Source organism: Episyrphus balteatus, chromosome 2, assembly GCF_945859705.1.
Source record: "Episyrphus balteatus chromosome 2, idEpiBalt1.1, whole genome shotgun sequence".
Taxonomy (NCBI): Eukaryota; Metazoa; Arthropoda; class Insecta; order Diptera; family Syrphidae; genus Episyrphus; species Episyrphus balteatus.
In genome coordinates, this window is record NC_079135.1 from 18,367,587 (window position 1) to 18,393,486 (window position 25,900).

The window sequence follows — 25,900 nt, forward strand, 5'->3', positions numbered from 1 at the left end:
CAGATCATTGAATACCAACATGTTCTTCACCTGCTTTTACTATGAAGAAGTATCAGTTGGTATACGTATAGAAAAAAAGGCGAATTTGGGTAAACTATAATAATTGATAAAACAGTTTTTGGGCGAATTAGTTATAAACACCATGGTAATGACGTATGTTGTACGAGTAGACTTATGTTATGGTAGCTTTCCAAATGAATTTTATTTTTATTTGCAAATGATTTATTGAGGTGGTTAAAATTTTAAGTATCTATGACAATGACAGGAGACTTTCAAAATACATATAAAATTTGATTTAGACAATGGGACATTATTGGTGAAGGCATATAACGTCCTTCAAAGTAAGGACAGAAATAAAATATGTCCTTATTTGTATAACAAAAATGAAGATGGAATCCGAAAGTGATGGCTAATAGACATTTTAATTAAACCTAGATGTTTATCAGGAGTTTGTTTGTATACGTTTTATATTTCGCTTGAATTAAATTCGCTTTAATTGTAGCTTCATTACCAATCTTTGAAAAATCAATTCTTTTCAATTTTAAAACTATTGTGTTTTTTTCAGCACTAAGGAACTAGAAACTAGAAAGAAAGAGAGTATTGACTGCATGCATTTAATTTTTTGTAAAATACAACTTATTCTGCAATTTATTTTTTAGGTACCTATATAGTACAGGTAAAATAGGCATTTAAAAAAGAAAAAATTGTTACACTCATGAAACTTGGCAAAAAGTTTGCTTTTGGAATAAGAACCAAGTACAAAAAAAGTCTATAAAAAAAAGTTGGTGGCAAGGGTGTTTTTTCGCGGACAAGACGGAGGGGGTGAAGGTCAAAAATATACTGAAAAAAATTGTTTGTCGAATATCATCATATGACACATGTTTTCAAGGTATTTTTTGATCCTGAACCTAATGACATAAAAATAAAGTCAATACAATTGCTCTAAGAAAAGTTATTGCCGATTAAAAACAAAGGTGCTTGTTTTTTTACTTCAACAAGTAAAATATAACCGAAACCCATGTGAAAAACATGCTACACTATAAAATTCGGGATGAAGGTTTTAGATAAAGCAGGGACAAAGGATTCATAAAGTTCCTAAAATTATTTTTGGTGAAAGGGTGTTTTTTTGATGGGTTAAGGTGTGTGTGAGGAAGGTATCATAACAGCTGATTTAAATTTTATTAATTTTTAAAACTTGGTGTAAATGTTTTGGTTGGTATAAGAATTAAGAATCTATAAAGTGTACAAAATTATCTTGAGTGAAAGGGTGTTTTTTTTTTAAGAAATGATGAAATTCGGAACTACACTTAAGAGCAAAAAAACGGAATCAAAAAAGATAATTTTTATTTAAAAAAAAAATTGCAATGGATAAAATAATGTTTCTTCAAGTTTTATGGTCTCATTTAAAAGCTTGAATTTTTTACTTTTAATTGTTGGTAAAAACTTCAAAATGCATACGATAGTATCATAGCTATCTGTCAATAAATTGCACTTCATTTTTTTCTAAATGTTAAATTTTCTTGATATTCTCTGCTTCAATTTCAGTTTTTTTTTCCTACCGTTACTATTGACGTTATCTGTCAATAAATTGCACTTAATTTTTTTTAAATGTTAAATTTTCCAGATACTCTCTGTTTCAGTTTCAGTCTTTTTTTGCTTACATGCTTCATTTATGTTGATTGGATCCTTATAAAGTGAACGGGTTTTAAAGTTCCTAGTATTGATTTAAAGCCTTTGTTTCAAGCTTTTTAATGGTGCAATTAACATTCATGTATGTCAATTACATCCTGGCCAATTAACGTTTTAAAAAAACGCAAAAGTTTGATTCCATTTTTTTGCTCCTAAGTGTAGTACCACAAAAACTAGGAAAAAATTGTTACACCAATGAAAATTGGTAAAAATGTTTCATTTATAACAGAAACCAAGAACCCGAAAAGTCTATAAAAATATTTTAGGTTAAAGGGTTTTTTTTTGGGAAATAGGGAAAATCCGCGATAAATGTTTGTCCAAAAACGTTTACTTTAATTTTAAAATTAAAAACAGTTTTTAAAAAATCAAATTTGCTATTTTTTGAATATCATGTATTTTTTTTTTAGTTTGTCCCTTGATACTTCTTTTCTAATTACATAATAATACATACATAACTAAATTTCTTATTAAATTAAAAAAAAACTTTTTTTTTCGATTTTTTACCTAAAAAAATTCAAGCAACTTAAATACCATAAGAGCAAGCTTGCGATTTTCACATGAAATTTGAAATTCAAAATGAATTTTTTTTTTTTTGAAGAGTTTTCGAAAACTGGACATAAATTTTGTTTTCAAACCTTTGGTTTCGGATGTAATTTAAAATTGCTACAACTTTTAAAACTATGCATTCTTAAATTAAGAATATATATACAGGGTGTCCCACAGTCAACGCCCCAAATGAAAACCATGGATTCCTGAGGTCATTTTAAGTCGAAAAACTTAAGTGGCAATTTTCTCGTTTTCATCCCGTTTTCGAGTTATGTTGTTTTTAATGATTTTTGCTCTCTTTTCCTTTTACTGGTTTTATCTTTGCGAAACTACGTCTGATTCGAATGATTTTTTTGCATCCAATCAAGAATTTATTACAGTTTAAATTTGTTACAAAACTTTTTTTTCTGCGGATAACCGTTTCTCCGCCATTTTGCATCAAACACAATTTTCTTCGTTTTTTAAGTTGTTTCTTACACTTTCATATCCATTAAGTCAAAAAAACACGTTAATGAGTATTAATTTTTTGCACTTATTATTAAATCCCAGTTTATTTTCTTAAAAAAATAAGTTTTTTTTTCATAAAAAAGACTACTGAAAGTAATTAAAAAATAAACAAACTGAGTGAATTAAAAAAAAAATAATTTTTAAATGCAAAATAAATTTAAATCAATTAAAACTTTTTCTGAGCTTTATTTATATTTGTTCTTTTCTTTTAATTCATTTAAAAAAATTTTTTGTTTCAATAATAATTTTTTTTTCAGTTTTTGGAGTGTTATAAAAAGAGTGTATAACACAAAAAAATCTGGTTAGTGGACAGAACTTTTTTTACATATGTATTATATTTATATGTTCTTTCATAAAAAAATATCATGTGATTAGAATTCCTTCTCGTTTTTTGTAATTTTATATTTTTCCGAAAAATGACAAAAAGTAAACAGTGAGACATTATTAAAAATCAAACAGTGAGACATAGATTTTTAAAAAAGCAAACAGTGAGACATAAGATTTAAGAAAAAATATATTATTTTAGCATGACTTCAATATGATTTCGTAGTGTTTTTTCTTTCGTTTTTTTTTTTGGGGGTTTTTCTTACATTTTTTGAAAAAAATGGGTTAAAGTAACATAAATTAATTAATTATATACTTGTCAATTACCTAATTATTTGACGTTTGCGTTAATTTTTTTTTCACCTAAGAATGTCTCACTGATCGCACCCTTTGCAAACAGTGAGACGTTTTGACTTTTTTTACATTTTAGTCCAATGTGATGCTCTCATTCATTCTTTAGCTACAAGTTTTTTTGCAACATTAAGATAAAATATGTCTTAAACTGACTTCAAAGTTTCGTTAAATTATCTTGAAAAAATTCTAAGATATACCAATTTAAAAAAAGGGTGTCTCACTGTCAGCACCTCTCCCCTACATACATATATTATATGGTTTTCGTTTTTTCTAAAAATGCATCGTAGTTAAAAGATATCAAGTTGCGTACTTATTTTGGAACTCAGATTCATTTATTTTTGAAGAACGAATTTTATTGTATAATTAAATTTTAATTTTAAGTCAATTGGACAAAGGCCTGTTTCTCATCAAGATGTATCAACAGCATTAACTTTATCGATGACACCAAAAACCAATAGTTTGACACAATTGTATCATAGTAAAAATGTATGTGTGTCGAAATAATTCAGGAATGATCAAATTTTAGCATGCAACTGATGAAGCTTGATGAGCAACAGGCCCTGGAAGATGAAGTTGAATTTTGTTAACTGTTTTATTCCAAGCGATTGTATTGTAAAAGTTTTGTTTTTTTCCCAACATTTTGCTAAGAATTGAACAGGTGCAACTTATTTCATAAAAATTAATGTATTTTTTTTATCAACACATTGCCTATAATTTCCTTTTCCTTTTTTTTTAACTTTATGACATTTATTTGTTATATTATAAACTGATTTTTTTCATAGTATTCGACTTAAATTTCTTAGGAAAAAAATTTACCAAACAAGAAACCATGCCAAATTACAATGAATCATGTTTTGCATACTAAAACTAAAAAAAAATATTATAAATATTTTGTCACAATCACACAAAAAAATATTGTTAAAGATTGTTGAGTTAATAAATAACCCAAAAAAGTTGGCAACATCCATAAGTCCATTGTTCACAAGTTTAAAAAGTGTTGAACTCACGCATTTAATTTAAGAATGTGGGCCACATAAATCCTATGCCAAAGTCAATACAACACAATTTAAATCAGAGCTTGAAGTTTAATTTGAGGCAAGGTAATGATGATGTGCTTTTTATTTGGCGTGGTGAATTGAAATTTACCACAATTTAAGCTCGATTAGTTGTGTTATCTGTAATCCATTTAAAGCTGATTTTTCACAGCTATCATTTCATTAACTGGTAGAGTGTAGAAGTTGACAGCTCAACCAACGACGACGCACAACTGTTTCTAGTTTATGTTAAGTCGTTTACTTGCTATAGCAGTTAGATTCAAGTACGTGACTTGCATTGTTATTGTAATTTACTTCAACTGTTGTGACCTTGGGGTTTACCTATATTTATTATAATTTCTTACAATAAATGTCTTAGACTTTATTTGTTACAGCAATGAACGGATAAAAATGAGGTAATAATATTTATAAATTTGGGAGATAAACTTGGAGTTTAAATAGGTCGATAGTACATAATTATATATGAGAGCTTAAAGGAGAAACAAAAATCAGCTAAAAACTGAAGTTAATTTACAATCTCTTTTAAATCAAATTTTTAACAGTATTATTAATTTATTAGAGGAAAATAGTTTTTTTTTACTGGAGAGTAAAAAAACTTAAGAAATAAAAAAAAGTTCGTTGATCAGCTCTTTTGTTTAAACTTGTCTATTCTGCTTGCTTAAAAGTATTGATTAATATTAACATTTGATGTGATACAAATTAATGAAAAAATATCGTCTCTACAATAAAAGAAAACAATATTAATAACGAGATATTCGGGTGGTTCTAGTCCGGGACATGCAGTTGAAAATGCCGCTATCCGGTTGGAAAAGTTGAGAAACAATTTTCCTAATTTTTTTTAGATTTCTATATGACTTCCATTCTTTCACAGATTAAACGTAAAATTTAGATGTCAAACATTTTCTTTTGATTTTTAAAGGTAATTTTATATGGAGTATTCACTAAGACTAAGAAGTTGAAATAAAAATCCGCAAAAAATTAGAGGATTTGTGTTCCACCGTGGAATTTTGGAACAATATATATGTACTGTACATATTGAAAAAAAAGAAGGAAAAATTAAAAAAAAATACAAAAAACTAAACTTAGCAATAAATCCCAAAAGAATCAGAGTTGCCATGTGTTAAGAATTAGAATTTTTTTGTTATGCGTTTTTTATGGAGTTTCAATATAGACAAAATGTACTCACAAAAGTAGGTAATTTTATTTCATAACCATTGACGCATTGTTGCCTTAACAAAGTTAAAACTTGCATAGGGTTTCTGCGATTTAAAAACTTACATACCTAATATTTATCGATATTAAAAAAAAATATTTTTTTTTATAATAATTAATTTAAAATAGCTATATTTGCTGGCAACCCTGTTACGTTTTGCCTACTCTGACCATATATTGTTTATTAAAAAAAAATTGCGCAGCACTTGATCAGAGAAGCTAATTTTTTGGCGATATTTAAGACTGTTATGCTTTTAGATACCTCTCAAAGAGGCTTTCCGATCAGAATTTTCCAAAAAGGTACAATTTCTTGATTAAGACAAGTCGTGGATGCGTTTTTAAAAACTGTGTTGTTATAGTTTTGCACAATGATCGAGGGAAAAAAGGAGAAGGTACTTTGAAGTTCAAGACCCCATCATCTAGTTCTAGTGTATTAGAAGTATTAACGGCATCTAACTGATGAGACCATTCTTCCATTGGACGGAACGCACTTCGGAATAGAGTACTTTATGTATTTGCCATTAAATACTAACATCACGATTTACCAGATTTCAAGGATTTTTTTCATAGCAAAGTGAAACTGCATCAAACCGTGCATTAAAATTGGCAGTTCATGTTTTTGGCAGAGTTGTTTATGATTATGACTCAATGAATATCATAATTTTTCGGAAATGAGTATCGAATGCAACTTTGTCAAAAACGTACTAAATGTAAAAAAAAAAAACAGACTAATTGTTGACATCATATATCACAACCTTGAAGATGATACAATTTTTTGAGTCTAAGACCGTTTACCCCTGGACGTCAAAATAGAATAAACAATAGCAACAATACTTTTTTAAGACACGAATTGTTGAGATTCACAAGAATAAAGTTTTTGCTTTACACAAAAGTTGAGTCATAGTAGGTATACCACGAAAATTTCGAAGATTTTCCTAAATCTCGAAATTTTAGTTCTGTTTCATCATATAATTTGAAATTCTTATTTCAAACTAAAATGACTTGAATTTCAGTAAATACCATTTTGTTTAACTCATTAATGTTTAGCGTTACTTTTAATTAATAAAAAATTGCAAGTAAAATAACTGTACAACTTTATTTTCTATTTCCAACGTTACAATATTTGTGATTTATCAACCAAGAGTTAGGTATTTTAATTGGTTTCTATTTCACTTCAAACTATGATCTGTATAGTTTAAAGACATTCGATGACAAAACTTCAAATACACAAAATATTCGAAGATAAGATCAATTTATTGGAAATGAAATATGTACCTAGCTTGGGAAAATTGTCACTCTCAAAGAAATAACTTTAATAAAACTATGACAGATGTGTTGTATGTCTCAAATAGCGGTATATCAGAGTTAGATGAAATAGTCTATTTGACAGCATTCTTTTGACAGATATCTTACGAATGCACCGCAATGAGCTTACATCATGTAATGCGTCTTAAGATTTACTTCTAAAAATCCCAATATGGTGAAAGTAATTTTTTTTTTTTTTGTTCGTATTTAATTTTAAAATCTATTTCAGATCACATTTTGTGTGTCTGTCTTACATCATTGTGTGTTGCTAAAAAAAAAGAGCAATTAGTAGGCTGCCTTCAACCCTTATTCGGTTGGAACAATTGTCGTCGTGCTCATTAAACGGTTAACTTGAATGGTTTTTTAATTTGTTTCTTTTTTGTAGTGTGTCTTGGTGACAGTATTTGTTGGTACAAAATAAAATACAAAAGCAAAAGAAACAAAACGAAAATTCGCAACATTTTTATAATACAACGATTTATTTGGGTGCACAAAATACACTTTAGAAACTTGATTTTGTCAACTTACGTTTATTTGGAATATTTAATTTAGGCTAGGTACTCGTAGATAGACGCCCAACTGTTTCGTTAGAAGTATGTTTGTTGTACGAGTACATACTAGATTAGTGCCATTCACTTTGCCGGCAAAAGAGTCTTTAAACCAGATTAGCGAGACAACTTAGCAGCCGGCCGGCTCAATGGTGATTTATCAATTCTATAAATGTTTGATGACGCTTGAATTTAGAAGCAACATGTTGCCATAAGTTATTTCTTATTTTACAATTTTTAGTAAATAAATTTAAACACAAAAATTAAAAAATTAAAATGTTTTCGAAATCCTAAAGAAATAAGGATCTAAGTCCTTCTGCTGGTCATATTTTTCATGCAACAATGTATCTAGGGTAAAAAAAAAAAACTACAGTTATATTCATTATTAATTCAACACTCGATTGCATTTAAGACACCTACAAGCCAAAAAAAAAAGGCGTTGTCCATGTCAAAGCCTTTATTCGAAGATTGCTTTGGCTGATTATATTGTGCCAAGCTAACTACTAGAGACATTTAAATTACGTATTCTAATTGAGCTGCTAACACTTCTGTGCCTTGTGCCAAAGATTATTTGATATAAGTTTAGTCATGGTAAAAGAGTAACTGTATTTTAATGAAATTTTTTTTTTGTTTCTTTTGTTTTTATCAATACAACTCCTGTGTACTTATTTGTCACAGCCAAAAATGTTCATGAACTGATCAAAGATATTAAAATGGTACAACTATAAGTTCTGCATAGTTACAAATTTCACAAATGGGTTTGCACGGTGAAGAGCCTATATTAAAAAAAAAATAATAACACAAACATAATAATAGTACATTTGAGACAATTTTCAAAAATGCAACAACTTACTTGCTATTTGGTAAAAGTTGCTCATAGAAAAATTGTTTTAATATTATTTTATAAGAAATTTTAATATAAACGTGAAAAATATAAAACATCTTTTAAAAGAGTTTTGACTCTAAAACAATGCCATTTAGTTTCTTGAATATTATAAAACTAAAAAAAAAAACAATTAAAAAGCATTAGATCTTTTTTTTAAAACATACAGCTTTTTGCTGTTGTATTTCTAAATGAGTATTCATAAACTATTTTGTCCATTTGCATTTATTGCGATATTGAAATTTTATTGTTATTGACTAAACTATTAAAATTTCAGTTAGTTTCTATTAAAAAAAATTTACTCTTAAGGTAATGACTTAAAAATTCCCATTTTATTCACTTATTTAATAAAGTTATAGTTAGCTGTTTTTTTTAAACGAAATTTATTCTTTGTTCGTTTTTTTTTTTTAATAGAAAACTTCTAAAAATATAATATTATAAGTAAGCACAAGGCCTCAGGTAATTTTTTGCAAACAAAAAACTATTCTGAATATCTAATAATTCTACACAGAGAAAAATATGACCCGCTAAAAACTAACAGATTGCCATATTGTTTAACCGTCCATACATTTCATAAGGAAATCTTATTAAAATCAACGATTAATAAGGTTTTTTTAAGGAGATTTCTTATTATTTTTATAGAGAAAATCTTATTAAAATTTGACTGAAAAGTTGATTTTTTTTACAACTTAGCACTTGAACAAAAATCGCGATCAATATTTTCATGGCAGGTTGGTTCAGGTGGTAAGGTGGGCAACTAATGATTTGAAGTCTCCAGTTCGATTCCCAGCCTGGTCATCGTTTTTTTTATTTTTTTGCAGATTTTAAAACAATAAGGAAAACCCGATTGTTTTAATAAGGTTTCCTTCTTGGATGAAAACCATAGAGAAATCTTATTGTTTTTGTTCTATTTTATGTGGTCTATTTTTCTCTGTGTAACATGATGGAATTTAAAAAAAATACATTCCTGTATAGTTAGCGTCTCAAAATCTATCCAAATCAAACATCAAAACAAAAAGAGGCCAACCATTACAGACATGCCTTATTCAACTAAAAAATTTCTATCTTTTGCAAACATAAAAAAAAATCCATATTGTCGGCCTCATAAGGAAACCTCTTAACTCCCAAAATCAAAATTTTACAGGAGAGACTAAAGAGTAGAGAAACAACAGAGTAGTTGGGGAGAAAAGTGCTTTACAAAATTTGAATTGAAGTCTATTTAGAGTTTTCGGAATGACTTCAAATTTTCTGGGTAGCTCCGCTCACATATTTTCTAAAAAAATGGCATTCAAAATTCATTTTCGAAAAAAGGTGGAGTTTCCTTATGAGACCGACCATATGTATTTCCATCTGGTATTCATTTTTTTATCTGGCTCTAACCCCGAAAAGTCCAAAACAACATTTTATTTGTAATATTTCGACTTGACCACCATAGAATGTTAAATAATATAATTTAAATAATCATAATTTTCAAAAAGATCAACTGATTTCCATCTTCGTTCAGCAAAAGAAATAATAAAACAACAAAATAAAAACAAAAAAAGTTACACATACGCCACAGTGACCGTTTACTTTTAAATATTATTTAAAAATTGGTACAACATTTAATCTGGTATAGTAGAAAGTTAAATTTATTATGCTTTGTTGTTTCTTCGCGTCAAAAAATTATAAAGTAGTGACTTTAAAATGAGCTAGTTAAATGGTAACAGATTATCAAGATTTGACTTTCAAAATTGAGATATTGAGATATTTTGATTTAAACTTTTTCATGTTTTTTTTTTTTTGTTTTTTATGATCACTTAACAATTGTCCTTAAGAATGTTTTTAGTAGGTATAACCGAAAATCAAAAGGTTGTATTTATTTTTTTGTATTTGTTTTTTTATTTATTTTTGTACTGAATTTCTTTATTTTCAGTAAATGCAGGATAATTCACTATTAGGTCTTGTTTTGTTTTGCTTTTGTTTTTTTTTTCTTTCTTCTTTTCTTTTGTTTTGTTTTGTTTAACGATTACATACATATAAATATTTTTTTTTAAATAAAAAATAAAAAAAAATTACTTAATTAATTAGTTACATAGAATAAGTAGAATAATAAAATATATAATATATATGTAATATGTATTTGATTATTATTTATATGTATATCATTTTCTATATCGCATGTATTTGTTTTTTTTTTTACAAATATTATAAAAAATGTTATAAATTATTTTTCATTCCATGATTTTTGATGCGCGCGTCGATTTTATCAATTCAGAGGCCAACAACTGTTAATTGCCGCCGCTTCTCTCAATGGTATCCATGTCCTAAGGAGAGTCCATGGCCGTAGGAGATTCCTCCGCCTAATGCAAGTCCACCTAATGAAAGCCCACCGCCACCGATGGCGATTTTCGAGTAGGCTGGAGCTGCAGCTACATACGATGGCGCAGCAGCGGCATAGCTCACACTTGGAGCAGCAACCGAATAAGAGATCTTTGATATGGCTGGAGCCGCTGCTACGTACGACGGGGCTGCTGCGGCATAGGCCACCCTTGGGGCAGCGACAACAGTGGGAGCAGCGGCGGCATAAGTTATTTGTGGTGCTGGTGCAGCAATGGCAATTTGCTGTGGCGCAGCTACAGCAATTGGTGCTGGGGCAGCAACTGCAATTTGCTGAGGTGCTGCTACTGCAATTGGAGCTGGCGCTGCTACTGCGATTGGTGCTGGGGCTGCTACTGCTACTGGAGCTGCTACTTTAACTGCTACTGGTCCGGCATTAATGACTCCGGCAGATTTTTGAACAATAGCGTTGAATCCGTTGATTTTGTCAGCAGTGTAGATGACCTTGCGGATGGAACCATCAGGTTCACTCAATGAATAACTTCCATGGACAACTCCGTCCTTGAGCGACTCTGAAGCTGACTTAGAATCACCGGTATGAGGGTCAGAAACTCCATAGCTGAAACTGTATTGTGGATTGGGATCAACTGGTTCGGCGACAAGAGTCTTGACAACTGGAGCGGCAGCCACAGCAACTGGTGCTGGTGCAGATACAACAACTGGCGCTGGACGAGCTATGCTAATAGCTGGAGCAGCCTTAATAATTGGAGCAGCAGCTGCATACGATACAGCAGGAGCAGCATACGAGATTGATGGAGCAGCATATGAAATAGCTGGAGCAGCAGCGTATGAAATTGATGGAGCAGCAGCGTATGATATCGCAGGAGCAGCAGCGGCGACTAGTTTGGGGGCAGCATAAGACACAGAAACAGCTGGAGCAGCTGCAGCATAAGAAATGGCTGGTGCGGCAGCATAGCTAATACCACCGCCATATCCAAGTCCACCAAGTCCGATTCCATGACCACCGAGCAGATGACCTGCCTGAGCTACGGCAGCCAGGCAGAAGCACAGTAAAACCTGCAAGGAATACAAATATTGCATTTTTGATCGTTAAAATGAGAATCCCAAAAAGCAAAAGGATGCTGGCAAAGACTACAAATGAGAGATTTACCTTTGCGAACATCATTATTTGTGAGTCGATCTACACTTAGAAGATTGTAACTTTGGTTTGAGATACATTTCCTTGGGTAACTTCACTTTTATATAAGTGAAGTCGCCATCGCTCACAAAGAATACCCCAGCAAAGTATAGCCAGCTGCTGGTTGATGTGACGTTTGGATTGATTTCATCACTGAATAATTAGTTCAATTTCAAACTGATGTAGTCTCTCTTTCTTACGCATCCAATCGGTGAGAAGCGGTACGGAGCGGTGAAGAGAGAAATGTGCCATACTTGTATGATGGAGTATTGGATTGGAATTGGACAATCCAAAAAAAAAAAGTTGATTTGTGCTTCTGCAGAAGAATTTTTCTGGGCAGCACGGCAGTGATCGCCTTTTTGATGGGCGCACCATAATTTTTCGAACCGGTCTTAAAGCTTTAGAGACTAGTGACGACCAAGTCTCAGTCAGCACTTTGACTTTTAATGAATCAATTTAATTCGTTTAATGCTTTTCCCCAAAAGAGTAAACGCATTTCTGAACTCATTTATGGAGTACAAAACAAGATGCCAGATATGTCTGCCTCCAGCATGCACTGCGACAGTACAAAGCTGCGATGTTGTGACGAACCGTCTGACAGTTGGAAATCTATAAGGTATAGGTATAGTACGTGACTCGGCGGGATACATTTTGATAGACTCATGAGGTCGTCGACGTTTTGATAGAGAGACAATTTGAACAATTAATTTAATTGTAACAAAAATGAACAAAAGCACGCATCTTATGGGTTAGATTATGATATATAAAAGATGTTTAGGATATACAACAGGTGTTTTAACGGAGGGGAATTGTATGGAATTTTGTTGAATGAAGTCACGCATAGAGTTGGTGTCGTCTGCATAATCTAGGTTTGGGGAAGAATTTTGAACTAACGTTAGAGCATCATCAATGAATCAGTTACTTGTATGTCATCATTACAATGAATGAATAAAGTTATGGTGATTGCAGGTCGATAAAAAGCGAGATTTTTTATCTTGAACTTCACCTAGAAAATTTGACAGTAGTAATGGGAAAAATATTGTTTTACTTTTTACAATTCATTCAAAACCAAACTCTTTTGGAAGTGGAAATACTCATTAGAAGTAGAATTTAAAGTTTCTACAAATATTTGATTTTTTTTTTTTATGTTTTGGTACTGGGCTCGATTTTGGTATAGACCTTTTTTTACGGCGTTGTAATGAAGATGTGAAAAATCGACATTGATATCGCGTCCGCGTTAGAAGTTATAGAGGTCAAAAGATCACGAAAATCAGTTTTTCGCATATATCTCGTGACCTGTTGCTCGGAGGTCAATAGGGGTTGGATTTACAGAAAAATGCATAAGGCAATATTTGTAGATAATTTTATGACAAACAGATTTTCCATAGCAACAGGTCACGAGATATATGCGAAAAACTGATTTTCGTGACCTTTTGACCTCTATAACTTCTAACGCGGACGCGATATCAATGTCGATTTTTCACATCTTCATAACAACCCCGTAACGAAGGTCTATACCAAAATCGAGCCAGTAGGAAAAAAATCTACCTTTATTTTTAATACATCACCTCTATATGACAACGTATAGTAAAATTTTATATCATATGAGAGCTTATTATTTCACCTTTTTTATGATGCTTCAATCATATTTCTAAGATGCCTACAAAAGAAGTAAGAATTTTTTAAAGCCAACCATGTCGAAATATCAAACTGAGATTACTGTACTTCCTACTCCTACACCACTGGTGGCAGGGCAACAGATCTCCACAGGTGTTTTGAGGTATTTTTCAATTTTTTTTCAATTTAAGATTGTGTAACTTATAGAGCACGTACCGTTATGTGTGATACATCAAATAAAAGGTTATGTTATCAGCATGCGTATTAAAGTTAAATCAAATTTGTATGTGCACTAGATCAAAAGATATAACGTGTGTAAAAAAAGAACATCTTTTTACCGTTATCTCAGTATTTTGAATATGAAATTAATTGAAATTTTGTACAATTATAATTTATTTATTTACCTATCTACAGTACAAATTTCATTCATCTATCTATTAAAACAAAAAAGTTATAACAAGTTGAATGTTCGTGTCACGTTTTCGTTTTATCTTGTTTCAAATCACTACGATACTAAAGAAGTTTTCACTTCAAAAAAAAAAAATAACTTTTCTCAAAAACGGCTTAAACGAATTTAGTTAAAACTTTTGTATGTAAATTATACGTTTATAATTTACTCTTAAGCGATTCAATGGATTTCAACGAAAATATTTATGCAAAGGGTTTTAGTATCCGAAAAATTGAAAAATAAGAAGAATTTTCGAAAAAAAAATTTTTTTTGTTCTGAAAAATCATTTTTTTTTTTAAACACTTTCATAAATTTTTTTGGAAGTTTGTTCATTATTTTTTTTTTTATAATGTTAAAAATTTTGTTTGCATAAAAAATATTTTTTTTTTTAAACGGTTTTCAATTTTAATTTTATTTCAAATTTTATTCCAAAAAATCAATCTCATACAAGAAATCAAATGTCGTACCTTATTTTGTCGTTGAAATGATTTGAAATCGTTATTAAGTAACTAAAAAAACAAGTTTAATATAATTTTAAATTTTTTTTAAATTGTCAAAAAAAAACAAACATTTATTAATTATTAATTATAAAAGAACTTCTTTAATCAAGAGCAAAATCGAGCTCCCAGTCGTGCATTTTATTTTAATTTTTAACCTTCTGTCCTCTAACCTTTTTTTTTCTTACACGTTCCTCTTACTGGGGTATGACATACCCCAGTAATAAATTTAAAATACCCCAGTAATAAATATTTAAAAAATAAATTGTTTTTATAAAATTAATTTTCTTATTCATCTTTTATATCAATTTTAAATAATAAACGTATGTATTTCACTGAAAAAAAAAAAAAAAAAAAAAAATACATTTTACACAAAAATATTTGTCATAAACTTTGAAACACTCAACAAGTTGCTTTCTTAGAGCAGTCTTAAAGAAAAAAGATTGATTTTGTAAAAAAAATTTTTCTTTTACTCAAAGTGCGATTGGTACCTACTACATATATGTCAAGTTAGAATCAAGATGTTGATCTTCCTTAATCCCATCATCTTAAGACAATAGGATTTCTTATAAAAATAAATAGAATACGTTTAAATTATGTTAAAATCAATATGATTTTCACTTCATTTTAATAAGAACTTTCTTAAAAAAAAAAATTAAGTGAATCCTCTAAGAATGTAAAGATTTCTCATTAATCTTATGTGTTTGCTTAGGGTTACTGTTTTTTATCGTTAGAAAAGTCAAGCACGTCCTAGTTATCTTTCAATGTATAATAATTTTTGTTGTTGTTTTTTATTCAATTGAAAATAAGTTTCAGTAATTTTTTGAAATCCAAATGTTTGAATGAAAAACATTTAAACGTTATAATATATGTAGAATTTAGAGGTTAGAAACTTGCATGATTTTGAGTTTATAATAGGGCTGATTTTTTTAAATTTGAATAAATACATCCGCTCAAAACATAAAACATCTTAAATGACAGTCTTTGCACAGGATGGCTGTTCGATTTCGTTCGGCGTTACCTATATAAATTGATTTCTTTGACTTTGTTTGAAATATGCCAAAAGCCCAAAGATTTTGCAAACTCATTACTTATTGGATGAAAAGTTAGGAAGATGTTATACCTCCATTGAATTTGTTTCAAAAATATTTTTTTTTATTTTGATTGAAGGATTTCATCAGACTTCTAAGGACCTTCTTTTTACCATACCATATAACAAAACCTTTAACACCACGAAATATGTTGTAATAGTGACCAACATTTTAGTAATTTCTATGGCCATTCAATTAAGTCAATTTTTTAATAAGTCAATGGTCCTTTCCATTCCATGGCATAGGTACACACAGCAAAAAGACAGACATACTATTTTGACCATAACAACATTGAAAATTGGCTAAATCTGGAGCCCGAATGTGGATCAACATCAAAAGTATTTCAAATTCGAATAGGAAAAAAAGCCAGCTATAAACGCAAACCAGCAAACCACCTGTCAGACCTTGTATCCGTTTGGTATGTGCTTCGATGGCATGTCGACTGGCCGCCTTTCGCACAACACAACACAACGATATATATAATTAATTTGCCCGAATTGTCTTAAAAGTGATTTCAATTCTGATGTAAGATTGTGATTTGTGATAATAATTAAAGGCATTGGTTGTTGCACGCACTAAAATGTGCGATCGACAATCGAGACTTATGGAAGGTTTCTTCTGATGTGTTACCAAGCCATCAATATCTTTGCATTAACACAAAGTGCACTAAAATTGCAAAATTCAACAAACCAAACTATACCAATTTTATACAAACGTATATATATGTTACTTTTAATTTGAGCTTGAAGTTTAGTATTTTTTTTTTTTAGTTTTTTCGTTTTTATGGTGCGAAATGGTTGGGTTGGATTTAATTTTTTTTTTTTTCTATAAGGTGTCACTTCTTCAAAAATAGGATTCTTCAAAACATGTTTGACGATGTGACAGTTTGGGCGAAACATTCAATTTTAGTTTAATCGTTGAACCTTTCAGATGTGTAAGATATTATAGTCTTTAGTAGTGAAATAATATAAGAATTGAATAGAAAAGCAAATAAGTTATGTAGAACAGTGAAAGAAAAGGTAAGTTTTTTTTTTTCTTTGTTAACATTGATCGATATAGATCACAGAGAAATTATAATTATCCGTAAACAAAATTTATATTATTATATTTTTTTGAAAACATTTTTGTTTGACGAAAATAATTTTTACCCAACAAAGGACGAAATTTCAAGATTGCAATTTTTAGTGTTAGTATTAAAATTAAGATGATTCAATTTGAAAGTATCAAGAATATTCTTGTATCCCAAATCTTTCGTAAAGCTTTGAAATATGGATTAAAAAAAAGCAATTAATTTAACACTTATGGTAAAATAAGTTTTTAGATCATAACTTTTTAATGAAAACAAATTAAGAAATAAGTATACATACTTTCGTTCTTAAGAAATTTCATAAGAAATGTAAAAAAAAAATAAACTAACTTTTAAAATGATTTTGACCACAATACGAAGTATGCCATTAGATTTCTTGTATAAGAATTTTTAGAAAAAAAATTAGGAAATCGTTAGAGAATATTTTTTAAACATTTTTTTAAGTATAGGTACAAGTTTTTTTTTAACATTTTTCAAAAAAAAAAAAATTGGTATCCTATTTTTAAGAAATTATTATCAAACACTTAAATTTATAAAAAAAAAAATTAATAAAAAAATAAATGATCAATCCATTACCATTTCAAAAAACTGTTTTTTGATTTTTTTTTTCAAATTCAAAAATTATTTTTTTTTAAATTAAATATTACGAGAAATATAAATACAAAATGCTCATTATGGCAAGTAGTATCCTAATTATGTACATATTTTTCTTTTTATCAAAAAAATACCACTATATTACAATATAGCAATATTACACAAAAATAAAATGAGCGATTTATCGCGTGTACTTGCTCTATATATTAACACAGAGTTTCAAGGACATTCAGGCATTCCTTTTGTTAAAAAAAAAAAATATTTTCTATTTATATTAACCCATTAGCACCCAAGTGTAGTAAAAATTAAAAATTATATATTTTTATGATATTTTCTGTTTATTTAGATAAAAGTTAAGATATATAAAAAGAAAAGTTATTTTTAAAAATTGTTGGTAAGGAGTTATGGGGGTGTACTTTTTTTAGTACAATGGGATCATGCATACCATATTAATTTTCATAAATATTAGAATTTTCAAAACACTCTTTCGCAATGCATAGTGCAACACTGCACATTCAACAGTAACATTTTAACCATAAATGACATTTGAGACACTTTAGTCGGTTAGCCAGTTTTTTTTTTTAAGAAACTGTTGTCTATTGGAGTGTTAGTGCTTTTGTAATTTTAAGTCTAACTTTACAGTAGCTCTATTATTTTTATGTTGTCATCATCGATGTCTTCTTCATCTGTCATACGGTCCAATGGTCAAGAAATCAGGGATATAAGGCCCAGGGACATAACATCGCACGTACCACAAATACTATAGTGTGTCCACCATTGTTTACACACCATTATTGCTTACATATTATAAAGTGCTTGCACTCAGTATTAGTGAAATATGTTTAGGAGGGGAAGGAGGGCCTACTGCTTCCCCGCATCCCCCTGCTTGGACATACTATTGGATATGGGTTAGGTGCGAAGTTGGTTGTATGCAAATTTCCTTTGCATTTGAGGAATCTGGATTTAAGGAATCCTTTTGTTGGATACCTTTTGAAAACAAATAGGCTAGGTGGGGTATAAATCCATAAAATTCTGGTATGGACTGATGTCCCAATAAGGTGGGACATAAGTACAAAATCGAATTTTTTATTTAGGACTAATGTCCCACTTGAGTGCGTCATAAGCCCCATAAAAGTGGGCGTAATGTCCCAGAGCCTTATTCCCCTCAGCCAACTATATAAGCGTTGACTACTTCCGCATTGTTATCAACTTGTTCTAGGGCAGCACCAAAATTTTGGAAAAGTTTTCCATACAAATTTATACTTGGGATAGTTATAAAATCCATTCAAAGTACTTGAAAGAAAAATGTATGCATGATCCCACTGTACTTTTTAAAGTACATTTAACTTTAGCTTTGCTTATCTCCGTATTTATGTATAAAAGTATGATAAAATTTATTATTTTCTTAATGTTGGGTTTGTTTCCAATTGATTATTGCAGAAATAAGCAAAACATTTGGTCTATTAAATTTTTTTTTTATATACAAACTTTTTCGACCGAAGCAAAAAGAAAAATAATTTAAAATGCTTTGCGAGAAAAGACAATTGGGTACACCCTAATTCAATTTTTTAAAAATATATGTATTTGGAAAAATCTAAAACACTCAGTTAAATCTAAAAAGCATCTTTAAACGAATATTTTATGTCCCTGACAGATTTTGCATGCACAAAATGTCAATGCATTTCGCTGTACTTTAAAAAGTACAATGGGAGAGAATGGGTTAAGACTAAGAAAACGGTTTGTACAAACATTTTCTTTGAAAATCGTTTATGAGAAGGTCAGAAATTAAGAAAACGGTTCTATTGGAAGTACCGTTAATCACGGTTAAAAAAATTTTTTTAATTTCAAAAGTATTACAGCACAAGTATTTTTTTTTTCAAAGTCTTTAGTGCCGTTTTCGAGGAAAATAGCCTCTTTCATTTTGGTCATATCGCAAGTACCTTTAGTTTTGATCGTGATTTTTGTTTTCATTTTCCCAAAATTTGTAACTACCGTGTTTGAAGAACATCACCTTAGTGGTTTGGCCTGTAGATCGATATAAAGATAGACAGACAGCCAGACAAAAATAATTTAAAAACCCTGAAATATAAGTTTTTTATTTTTTCTGATGAAGGGGTTTAGAAAAAATGAAATATATAAAAATTTACATATAGTCGATACATTTTTTTTTTTTTTTTAATGACATATTTTGAAAAACACGAGATAAACATTTCCACATTTAAAAAAATTAATTTTTATTTCATTTGTCGAGACATGAAAGGCCAAAATATTATTTTGTCGGCTGTGGGCGCTAATTTAAGGGTCATTTTTTTCGCATTTTTCATCATCGTAATATCATTTTTCATCATTATATTGAGTTGGATTTTTTTTATACGAATCCTGCATTTGTTGTATAGTATGTACCTATCCTATACCTATTGGAAGTAAAAACAAAAAAATGTCTTGCGCATGAATATTACTGACGATCATTTAGTAACCCAATTATTCACAAAGTTCTTTTTTTCGGTTTCCGTCAGTGGGTAGCTTTTATTTTTTTTTTCAAGAGTTTTAATTTTACAATGCATTTGAATCGAAACAAGTATTATTTTGTCTTATTTGAATGTTAAAAGTGTAAAAGGTATAAATTTTATCCAACAACATGAAAAAACCACATAACAAACGCCTCATTTTTCCTCGTTACTTGTTACATGGCATTTGCTATAACAAATGTAGGTATTCAAATATTTAAAATACTTTAAACATTGTAAAGAGGGTTTATTTTTTCCCCCCTTTCACTGTTTTCCTGGAGAAATACACTACAAAATTATCGTTTTAAAATTATCGTTTGCTATTAGGTATGTGAATTTTTAATTCCTGCTTAATTCATTTACAAAGTTTAGTTTTGTGATTAAAAACAACTTTTCTGGAAAAAAAAATTACGTATACGCCCAAGTGTACATACGAAATTATAAATTTTTCTACCATTTGGCATAAGTCAATGTTAGTGATATATATTCTGCTAAGTGTAAAACGGGAAATAGCTTAGAGCCTAGACGATTCCTTAAATTAAGTATTAAAATGAATTTTGTTGCCTACTTGTCGATTTAAGGGGGGAAAACCCTCTGGAATTTTTTAATTTTTGCATTATTATTTTTTTCCCTAAAAATTTCATTTATCAACCGAAGAAACAATTTTATTGGTCTAAGCCTTGAATGAAGCCTCAAAAGACCCCACATTGTCCCGAAACCCATGCGTTCCGAGCCTACCACAGTACAAAAACGAAAACTATTAACACATTTTTTTCCGCGCCGTGCAACGTAACTCAAACACTAATGAAGCTATATCGACATGAAATTTGAAGCAAATTACTCCTTGAATCATTGGCCATTGCATGAACCTAAAAGTTGAATTTAATTTGTACAGTAATATTTTTTTAACTACTTCTTTGTAAGAAAAACACCTTTTTTTCGTTTTTTTTTTTATTTCTAATTTTTATTTTTCATTTAAAAAAAATAATTTTAGGTTCATGCAATGCGTATTAATATCATCTAACCCTTTTGATATAAGATGGTTTCCTGGACCTGTGCGTTGCACGGCGCAAACTAGAGGCACCAACTTTGAAGGGCTCTAGAGCCGCCATTTTTTGATTTGAAAAAATTTTTATCAATACTTAATAATGTCAGTAATATCTTGTTCTTTAAAAAATTTTAATAAGTGCTTTCAGTTTTTCATAAAAAAATATTAAAAAAGCTGTTGTCCAGAGGGTTTTTCCCCCTTAATAAAATCAGATTTTTTTTTTTTGAAACTATAAATTGTATTTATTGTATTTTGTGTATATTCGTTTTTCATTGCAAATTACAATCTATTCACTATTTTGACTATTGTCTTACATCAACACTTAAAAATTATTATCACTTTTATTACTAATAAAATCATTTTCAAAGGAATTGGTGCTTAACCCAAAACAGCTGGTCTGGGTGCAACCAATGGTCCTCTCTGTACGATGGCATTGAAACCATTGATTGGATCAGCTGTGTAGATGACAGTACGAATGGTGCCATCAGGTTCAGCTACAGAGTAGGAACCCTTAACAACATCACCTTCCCGGGTCTCTTGTTGACTCTTGCTATCACCAGTCAAAGCATCTTGAACATTATAAGCGAATGTGTATTGTGGATGTGGATCAATTTCAGTGTTGATTGCAGCGACAGGTGCAAGTGGAGCAGCAAATCTTTGACCTTGCAAAAGGACTCCACAGCTTACTGCTGATACTAGGACACAGGCAATTGTAATCTAAGAGATTTATTTTTTTATTAGCCTTAAATCCGTCAAATATGATAATGAATTAAGTTTACCTTAAGTAAAACCATTTTGATGTTTTTTTTTTTTTTTTAATTAACACTTTGTTCAATTATTTTAATACAAATGATGTACTTTCAATGTTTTGAAGCTTCTTTTAAATGAAAAAAACAATTCATGAAAAAATCATCCCCACGCCCAATCACACACCTAAATCACATAAAATGGGCCAAATCATTGGCTTATTATCCATTTAGCTACTAATAGTAGTGGAGTATGTCATCATGAATAATATTGTCGACTTCGACTGAAATCGATGCAACTGCAGATTTGATAATAATCCGAGCCAAAAGTGAAATTATTAAAGAACAATTAGTATTCATGGTGGTAACTCAAGGCCTAGCCACAAGTTATCGCACGTATGTACAATTTTTTTGTTGTTTTTGTTTAGACTTATGTCGCCCAATCCATTGCTGGCGCTTTGGTGAAGTGCGATACAGCTCTTGTCATAAAAAACAAAACAGTGAGGCCAAAAGCTTTTAGTAATATTTTATATCAACAGTTATAAAAATGGTTGTAGACATATTGTTAATTTATTTTTTTTTTCAACGATTTTTTAACATTAAATACATAGTTTAAATGAAATATTCTAATGAATGGAAATAAAAAAAAAACCATACATGGAAGTTGTATTAACAATTAACTTGATTTCTTATCAAAAATTACAAAAAAACGCAAAAGACTAAAACAAAAAAAAACAATGTATGATTATTGGTTTATTATGAGACGTCCATTGACTTGATTTTAACATCAAAATGAAGAAAGAAAAAAATAGTTATTTAGTTAAGAAAGTTATGTAGCTTAAATTTTATATTTAATTTCATTGGTTTCATTGGCTTAGTCTTACATGCATGTTAACAGAGAACAAAACATTTAAACCGAACAAAAATTGCTGAACTTGAAGACAAATTTTATTTGGTGTACATAAACGCTCAGCACAATGTGACTCATGAAGGCGATATTATTGTAAAAATATTTACTATCGATCGGACAAAATTTGTCCCAAATGTATAAAATTGCTTAATTATGTACTTTCAACGTTATGCATTAACGTAAATTTAATTTTGAGTCCAATTTATAGAGTAAATTATGTAAACATTTTTCTTGAAAAAAGTACGTATACACCCCAGTGTAAAACGAAATTTCCTACAGCCATTTTTCCACCATTTGTTTTTATGTCCCATTGGAAGTCTTTGGTCCTTAATGGGCTTGGGAGTTCTGCTGGCTATTTAACAAATGAGGTATCGTTGGAAGCGTTTTGCGTGTCCGCTGATTATAGGCTTTGGACTATATTTTAATGTTTTTTTTTTTTTTAATGTACAGAGAGTATGTAAACAATTTTTTACAAATCTATAATCCCCAAAATTATTTGAATTAAAAAATAAGTTCAAGTAGGTACTAAAACCTTACAACTCTAAAAAGTATGGAACAAGAAAATATATTTTTTTTTTTTTTTAAACAAAATTGGTCTTTTGGGAAAAATTTAGAAATTCCAAAAAAATGGTTTTAAGAGAAGTAGGTACTGTTATTAATGATTTTGGGAAAATATTTTTTCATTAAAAGATACGACTTTTTCAAAAACGACCACCTGAATTTTTTTTAAATAAAATCGTAGGAGCCGTTTTTATGATTTTTTTTGTAAGGTACTGCCTCTTGCAAGGAATTGACAAAGCCTCCAAGAGTATCATTGTCTTGAATAATCATTTTTATCAAAAAAAAAAACGACTTCCATTGATCAAAACTGGTTTTTATGGTTTTTCTCATAGTTACTATAGCCATAACGGTACGAAATTGAAATGGGACCAAAGTCACCAGCTTTGCAATACAAAAAAAATTATCAAAATTGGTTCATTCAGTCCAAAGTTATGAGGTAACAAACATAAAAAAAAAAAAAATAAAAATACAGACGAATTGAATAAAAAGTGGATCTCTGCTTAGTCGTTCGGACTTGGGGTAAAAATGTAGGTGGCTTTGCCTTCCATTCTTGCAAACTGAACGCACACAAGAATGGTTGAGAATTATTAAGAATTATTAGTCGCTAGATCTTGCCATATATCACATGTATGTCGTGCAAAAAAAAAGAAACCGTTTACGAGAGAGTAACTTAAACTTTTCCTTCCAAAAATTAAATGATGTACAAACTTTGTATAAAAGAAAATTGGTTACTGTTTACAGTTTATGATTTTTACGCAAAAAGCGAAAAATAAAATAGTACACTAACCTTGTCGATTTCGTAAAGAAAGACCATGTGTCAAATCCAGCGGAATTAATTTTTGTTAGAGTTGTTTATAATTACGATCCAATAAACATGCTAAGCTTTTGGGTTAGAGTTCCGAATGCAACATTGTCAACATTACATACAAAATCAAAAATACACAAATTGTTCAGTATAATTGATAATTTTAGCTTCTAAAGACAAGTTTATGAAAAACATGATGTACAACTCCCTTAAATTTCCAACAATTTGATCTTAAGACCCTTCTGCAGACTAAATGATTTCTAAAATATTGCTATACAAAAATATCGTGAGTTTTGTCAAAATCGTACAGTTTCTTTCCAAAATTATCTCAAGTATAAATAAAAGAGTGTGGAATAAAAAAATATGTTTTAATTTTAAATAGGCAGTAGTGTAACCATGTTAAAATTATAATTTTTTAACAAAGAGTCAAGTCAAGTTAGTAGTAGCTTGATTTTGTTTAGTAATTTATATAATTCCATTGAATACTGGAATCGCTCAAATTAAATAGGTATTAGTAAAGTATTGATATATTTCATTAAGAAAGCTTGCAAAAGCCTTTCATAAGTTTCGCATTTTATTTTTGTTAATCTGAGCCCCTGAAAGACTACACTGTGCAGACGCGTTTTGCTTCCCTTTTTTGATCACAATTATTCACAATATTTTTTAATACCTGCCATATCATACATTTATAATACTCGCAAGCGTCTGTCGATCTACATAATATCAATTTGAATAAAAAATATCAAAATTTTTAATCACATCACTTCTCTATACTAATAAAAAAAAAAAAACTTTGGGTTTCCCGATGAGTTTGTACACAGACTTTATTTATAAAGACAGTATAGTTTAGTAGGAAAGGGATCCAAATTGGCACGCTTTTTAATGCAACAATACACGATTACATATTCGATTCGATTGAATTCAATTAGGAAATGAATTGGTGACTTATTCCAAACTTTTATACTGTGGGTGGCAGTTTTTTTTATGCAATTTATTATGCGATATGTTAAGTACATACAATTAACTATAGTTGCTTTTTTTCATTTAAAAGCAACGTCAAGGTTTGGTAAGTTATCATTCAACAAAGTTCATCGATAACGAAAATAACTCGAAAGAAATTAATCAAACTAAAAAAAATGGCATTCATCAAGGTAAGTTTTTTGTTTGATTTGATAAGTCATTTAGTTTATTTAATTAATTAACTTTTGTGTTATCTTTTTGTAGTTCGCAATTGTGTGCTGTGTCCTTGTATCAGCAGTCAACTGTGGTGTCCTTTTGCAAGGTCAAAGATTTGCTGCTCCTCTTGCTGCTCCAGTTGCAACAATCAACACAGACTATGATCCTCATCCACAATATACATTCGCTTACAATGTTCAGGATGCTTTGACTGGAGACAGCAAGAGTCAACAGGAGACTAGAGAAGGTGATGTTGTTAAGGGTTCCTATTCTGTAGCTGAACCTGATGGTACCATTCGTACTGTCATCTACACCGCTGATCCAATCAATGGTTTCAATGCTGTTGTTCAGAGAGGACCATTGATCGCTCCAAGACCTGCTGTTCCAGTTGCAGCTCCATTTGGTGCACCAGCACCAATTTTCGGTTAAACGTTCCCATATATTTGTGTTACTAGTTGAATTGTTATAGTTATTTGAAAATAAGTTATTTATGAGTTATGACTTTTAATAAATAAGCTTAGTTTATTTTTTTAAGTGCAATTGATGATTCTTTATTCACTCCATTTTGCTTAGTTTTTCGAAACCTTAAATCTGGTCTGATACAAAGTTCTTTTTGGTAGTGTGGGAGTTATAATTTTATATGTTTGTTGAAACATGATAAGATTAAAACACTGTAAAACCTTTTTATTTCTGCTCAGCAAAATGTAGCTTTCAAAAGTTAAAAATTTTGTTTAGTTGTTTTGCGTAGGTGAAAAATGTCGAAGTCCTAATTAATAAAAAATTAACTTAGTATTATGATGCATCATGCTCAAATGTTCGGGATAGCTATCATGTTTGGGTTCATAAACGACCAGAGAACAAATAAAATGTGTT

At 29.8% G+C, this 25,900-nt stretch overlaps 3 protein-coding genes across 4 annotated transcripts in view; 1 reads left to right on the forward strand and 2 right to left on the reverse strand.

The window, feature by feature from the left end:
- The window catches only part of LOC129912072 (neurobeachin-like protein 1), a 126,018-nt gene that overhangs the window by 37,736 nt on the left and 62,382 nt on the right, over positions 1-25,900 (reverse strand). The gene's annotated exons all lie outside the window — the stretch shown is intronic.
- On the reverse strand, positions 10,587-12,420 carry LOC129912076 (cuticle protein 19.8-like). Its single transcript, XM_055990183.1, has 2 exons — positions 11,914-12,420; positions 10,587-11,819 (listed from the first exon to the last, which is right to left on the reverse strand). The coding sequence occupies exons 1-2, from the start codon at positions 11,926-11,928 to the stop codon at positions 10,713-10,715; spliced, it is 1,122 nt and encodes a 373-aa protein (XP_055846158.1). The 5' UTR covers positions 11,929-12,420; the 3' UTR covers positions 10,587-10,712.
- On the forward strand, positions 24,343-25,511 carry LOC129912082 (larval cuticle protein A2B). Its single transcript, XM_055990190.1, has 2 exons — positions 24,343-25,002; positions 25,076-25,511. The coding sequence occupies exons 1-2, from the start codon at positions 24,988-24,990 to the stop codon at positions 25,454-25,456; spliced, it is 396 nt and encodes a 131-aa protein (XP_055846165.1). The 5' UTR covers positions 24,343-24,987; the 3' UTR covers positions 25,457-25,511.